Below are 6324 nucleotides of genomic sequence, written 5' to 3'. Positions count from 1 at the left end.
TTTCCTTATCCATCCCCCCCCCCCCTTATCAATTTTGTACATGCGTCTCATATGTCACACATTTACATAATTGTTCATGTGGCAGTTCCTGGCCACCTAGCATGTCCCAGACTCCTAACCACGGCGCTCGGCCCTATATCCTGTCCTAACTTCAGCACTCGGCTAATAAATTCTTTTAATCTAATTGGGTCCGTGATACGAATTTTGCCCCCTCCGGCCCCCCACCCCCCTTCCTATCAATTTTTTACATGGCCTAAACTTCAACTATTTTCAACAAAAAAATATTTATTTTGTCATTTGAGGGTTGGGTTAGGTTAAGACAATTTCTGGGCTGAGCACTGCGTCTTGGACATGCCAGGGGGCCAATAATATCAATCTGATACATATGAGATTCATATACAAAATTNGGTATAAAAATCCTATACTTATAGGAATTACCACCTCCTTACCCTAAAATAATACAAAATAAATCAAAATAATTATGCAAAAAATTAGTTGATCATGTTAAAAAATTTATAGGAGGGGGTGGGGTCTAAAAATCATATAATAGGACCGACTCAAAAATTTAACATGTATCCCATTAAATGTAATGAACATGGACACAGTTGAGCATGTGACTGTAGTCCTTCAACAACTTGTAAATAATTTAAAATGGATATTAATAATTTTGATAATACAATATCAAATCAAGGGATCTGTCTTAAAGAACGTTTTTATAACCGTATAATGTTTGTGTAAATAATAATTCTTGAAAATTTTCTAAATTTAATGATTAAATTTGAAAAACGTACTTTATTTTATTATTTGATACATCAAATAATGAATATTTATGTTCTAGGCCTCTTAGACGAGTACGGGAGATTATGTTGAGCTTTCTCGGATAACTGTTTCTGGCAACCTGAATCTGGCCTATCAATTCAGCAAACCATATTTTATCTTTTATAATAATCGATAATAAACACAGTGCTTAGAGTAGCATTGTGAATATTCATAATATTGTGACAAGATATATTTAGTTTTCAGTAAATGAAAATATCAATAAATATTTTAGTTCACCTATGATATGTTAATTTAATGAAAAAGTAGTTGTCTATGGTTTGTTTGTGTTATTACTTTATATTAACTACGAGTTACTAATAAACATACTTAAACTCTGAAATAGGAAGACTACTTTATAGCAATACATTGTATTTGATGTTGTTAAATAGCAAATAGTTTTTCTAGACACTTATAAAATCCCTAATTAATTAAAGTTGGTTTGTTTAAACCGCACAATTTCTTTTTTGACACTTGAGTCTTTTAAGTGTCATCTTTCTATTCCATAGTTTTCTAGTTGACACTGTAAGAATCATTGTAATTCTGAATTTTTAATTTGTATACAGTGTTCACGACTAGAAATGAGACTGCTGCAGAGCCTACTGTACGGTTTTTTTTCAGTTTTATACTTTTATTTATGTATTAGGACAGTGATGAAAGTCCAAACTCGATTTAAAGAGTTCTAGATGGTCTCATATTTTTGTGGTGAACTCCGAACTCCCTGAATGTAAATGTAAAAAGCAAGTGGACAATTGTGGGGGTTTTGAAAATTCGTATATATTTTTGGCGAAATTTTGTAGATTGCACTATTTGTTCTCTTTTTCTTAATTTGTCAATAATTAAATATTGGGCCAATATTAAAAATTGGTGATTACCTGCACGTTGAGGGAATAACATTGTTTTCTGTTCCAAAACCTTTGTGGTGGAATGTGGGCAGGCCTGTCCCGAGGCATGCCAACGAATTTGGCATGCATGCCGTCTACTCCGTAAGCAATTTTCGGGATGCCGAAGCGCTCAAAATATTCCCTGGCTACTCGATCCCGGTCAACCATACTTGGCATCCTTAAATATTCATCCTTGAATTCAAGGATTGCATCGGTAACCCGAATAATAGAGATCCGAGCTGCTGTCCTAGAAACTCCACCACACAGGCCAGACAATCTTTGAAAACATCCTCCTCTGTATGTTAAAAGAGCGATGCACACTTGTAGGAATGGGGATAAGGGTTCTCCCCGATTTTCAGTGACCTAAAAACAAGAATGTATATGGAAATAATATATAAACCTTATACTTTTTTATCTTCACTCTTTTCCAAAAATTTATTTTATTCAAATGTGATTTTTCTGCATGAAACAGAAACAACAGAAGAAATTATTAAAATCAAACTGTGTAATATTTAAAATCCGATGACGGTTTAAAGGGTACATTGTGAATTATTGTTACAAAGTCCTAATATGTGTTTAAATAGGTTTTTAAAAACTCCCCCAGAGGGGAGGTGGGTTATGTTTAAATAACTTAGAATTAAACAGAAAATTTAACCAGCGAGCATTTTTACCACGAAAACAACAATTTTTTTTCCCAAAACATTTATGTTCACCAACTTATAAAAAAGCTAAAATGTATTAGAGCTCAGCAGCTACTATGAAATTGCAAAAAAAAATATACAAGAAAATATACAAAAAATTATTATTAAAAAGAAAACTATTCCCATATTTTTCAGACTGAAAATACCTGAATATCTAGTAAAAAAACCAGATCATCAACTTCAGCTTTCGAAAATCCAAAGTTTTCTTGAAACATATAATCTGGTAAACCACGGGGATCTAATCTCTGCAATCTCCTACCGGGCTCGTCATCAATTACAGCATCATCCTCGTCATCACTGTCCCAGTCGCCGTTGTTATCACTATCCCCGCCGCCGTTCTCGTCACTGTTCCCACCACTGTTGTCATCACTGCCCCCGCTGCTGTTCTCATCATCGCTGTTATCACTTTCCCCGCCGCCGTTGTCATCACTGTCCCCGCAGATGTTTTCATCACTGTCCTCATGGCTGATGTCATCACTGTCCCTGCCGCTGTTGTCAACACTGTCCTCATTGCCGTTGTCATCACTTTCCCCGCCGCTGTTGTCATCAGTGTCCCCGCCGCTGTTTTCATCACTGTCCTCATCGCCGTTGTCTTCACTGTCCCCGCTGCTGTTGTCAACACTGTCCTCATTGCTGTTGTCATCACTTTCTCCCCCGCCTTTGTCATCACTGTCCCCGCCGCTGTTTTCATCACTGTCCTCATCGCCGTTGTCTTCACTGTCCCCGCTGCTGTTGTCAACACTGTCCTCATTGCTGTTGTCATCACTTTCTCCNAATAAACGTCAAAACGGCTGAACCAATCGGGCCCAAATTTTTTGTGGGTCCTCACGTGACCCCAGGGAAGGTTTATGAATGATCAAAATTTTAAAAATTTATGTTTAACAGTTTTTTATTTTTGAAAAATTTTGAAAATGAGCAAAAAAATATTATGAAATCTGCAAACTTTTTTGTTTTTGTTTTATACTGTACAAAGAGAAGATGTTCAGAGATAAAGCCACAATTAAAAGTTGAAATAGAAGATGGGCGCGAAGCGCCCTAACGCCTAGAAAGAAATGTCATTCATTATTTGAGACATTATTTTTAAATGTTGACAAAATAAACCGACAAGTTTCCAATTTCTTACTGGGCGATTGGGTGGCATCTCCCATCCGTCTTCTTCACTTTCACTTTTTAGTTTGTTGATTTTACATTGAAGAATGTAATTTGATAAAATGTGAGCTTTTAATTGTTCTTTTTTTAGTTCGATATCCAGAGTTAGATTTTGTTTATCTAATTCCTCCACATCCGTGTTCCTTCGACTTCCATCGTTTTTAACTTTTTTCTTCTTTTTGTCCTCAACATATTTTTTTTTATTTTCTTCTAAAATCATAATTCGATCTTGTCTCTTGCTCTTCTTTGTTGAAGGTTCTTCCGTAGTCTCCTAAAAATGGATTTAATTCAAATCAACAAATTTATAACTTTGTGTCTATTTTTTGTTCATGTCGACTGTCTGGAATTATTTCATAACGTTTAAAAGCAAAGAAAAGTTAAAATATGTTATTTAGTTTGATATCAAATTTCGGTAATGTTACATCGTCTATACGCAACATCCCCCCTACTGAACTTCTGACCTAGGGGACCGGGCGCTGCGGCCACAAGTCCATGTAGCAGCTGTACTACCACGTGCTAGTAGGTCGGATCTCGGATATGTAGTATAGCGGATTTCGCGTAGGTCAGAAGTGGAGTATGGCGGATATGTGTAGGTCGAAAAATACACCACCCAAATTTCAAATACATACAATTTTCATGGAACTTCAGAAAATACAGGTTACCCCTAGGGTTGGACATCATTTTATGAATGAACAAAATATTTAATAGGGTGTGCAATTTTTTATAAAAAATGGTGTCTTTCAGAAATAAAAAACCAAAAATTGACGTTTAAAGGGAACATTCAGAGAAATAAAAAAGTATTTTTTTAAATGAACGAAAAATACAAAAATTAAAGATTTAAAATCGTTCAAACTAATTTATAAATTATATCTTTTTTAAACTAAATTTACTTACAAAGTCTGAAACTTTAACAGAGAACAGTTCAGAACTTTTTCTTTTCGGCTTCTCTGGCTTCTCTGGCTTCTCTGGCTTCTCTGGCTCTGGTTGTAAAGAATTAAATTTCATGGGTGTTTTTCATCCTTGATTTAGTACTTAGTTAATAACTCAGATATTACAAGTTTCTAACCAACTAACTATTGAATATTACAACTATCACACCAACTAGGCCAAAAATTGGAAGATTTCTTTTTAACAAAATTGTTTCCAGAAACATTTATAAATTTGTTACTTTAGACTAAAGATGAACTTTTGTGAAACACATGTAGAGAACAAAGAATGGAAAAACACAACTTTATAAAATTTCCCATTTAAGTGAATCCTAAAAAAATTATCTTACACTAATGCATTCTCCGCTCAACTACCATGTCTAGCCAGACACTCCCTTTAAGTTTGCATCGTAATGAAAAATATTCTTTTTAATAAAAAATGTATCATCAACCTACCTCTACATTTTGAAAATCTAGACTTTGCAAGTTGAGATGTTCAATTATATCCAAAGGCAGAACTGGGGTCAAAGATTCTGGATAGGTAGGTTCATAGGATATCACTATTAATGGATCCTTCTCCCCCTCATCTGGATCAAAATCTTAACGAAAAATATTTGAAATAAGATTATGATAAACAGAAAAAATAAGCAAAATAACAAAATAAGAAAATAATAATTATACTATGTGTATATTTTTTAACCGATTTTCGAATAAAACAAAATGGGCAAATTTTTCTTTTTTAAATGTCGCTTTTTTTTAGGTTTATCCCAACATTTGGTTATTATCCAAAAATGAGCGAAAAAAACACCTATCAATATACTGTGGGAAAAACAATTCAGTAAGAAAGGTTTTTTAATAGGGGTTAGGAAAAAACTATTTCTCAACCAAATATAGACCCCAGTCTTAACTAAGAATCTTTTCTTGATTATTTTTTCTCTTTAAAAAACAATGATTTTTCGAAAATATAAAGCAATTTAATAAATACACAATTAAAATCAAAAAACTCTTAACATGACACAAAATTAATGTATTATTCAGACTTTAAAAACTCCCCCCCCCCTTTTATGTATGCTCGCTCTATGTTGAAGCCTCTTGGAAAGTTATACCCAAGAGATGAGAATCAAAATCATATTACATGAACATAAACATTCAAAGTTACTTACCGGACGGGGGATCACTTCCTTCACCCCCTCCTGTTTTGGAACATGAGGACTTGAAAGCCCTCTCCAATTTCCTCAATTCCTTCTCGTCTTTCTTCTTCTTCAAATTGTCCTTGTGTCGCTTCCAGGCTGTTCTGACATGATTAGAGCTAAGTCCCAACTGCGGGTAAATCTCCTTTATCTCCTCGGTGACTCTTTGCCATGCACTAAATAAATACCGTCTATCAAATTGTATTTTACGGAAAAATATGTTCAAGTCAACACTCTATCAGGAACCACTGAATATTGAGTTTGCCCCAGATCAAAAAGGAAGTACAACATTTCGAAAACTTACATTTAGCCCCTAGGTGCCCATGAAAAACAAAATTTTGCAAGAAAACAACAAAAGTAGGATATGCGTTCGTAAATTTGACCCGTCTTAACTTTCTTTAATTGGTAAATATGAATTTAATTTATAGTCTACTTTAGTGCATGATAAATGAAAAGAAATCTTCGACACTACACGGTAATTAGTAAAGAAATTTTTGTCAAGCCCTGTGGCTAGGATGATAGCTTTCACGACCACAAAAATTGATGAAGGGAGGGTCCAAATGTTGTATGATGTGAATTCATGGGGTGGGGGGAAATGTCCAAGAGAACGATTTTTCGGATACAAAACCCCAGGCCCCCCCCCCTCCTTTTAATTTTG

General features: G+C 34.6%; 1 protein-coding gene across 1 annotated transcript; it reads right to left on the bottom strand.

The window, feature by feature from the left end:
- Positions 1-3364: 3364 nt before the first annotated feature.
- Positions 3365-5842, bottom strand: LOC111718289 (uncharacterized; the record flags this gene model as incomplete). Its single annotated transcript, XM_023493836.1, is given in 4 exon segments — positions 3365-3821; positions 4445-4534; positions 4933-5075; positions 5640-5842. Coding segments are annotated over 4 exon segments (814 nt in total), but the record flags the coding sequence as incomplete, so codon positions are not given.
- Between the last annotated feature and the right edge of the window lie 482 nt (positions 5843-6324).

Source organism: Eurytemora carolleeae, unplaced genomic scaffold (genome assembly GCF_000591075.1).
Source record: "Eurytemora carolleeae unplaced genomic scaffold, Eaff_2.0 scaffold36, whole genome shotgun sequence".
NCBI lineage: Eukaryota > Metazoa > Arthropoda > Copepoda > Calanoida > Temoridae > Eurytemora > Eurytemora carolleeae.
The sequence above is the reverse complement of the archived record's forward strand: the minus strand, read 5'-3'. Positions and strand labels throughout refer to the sequence as shown.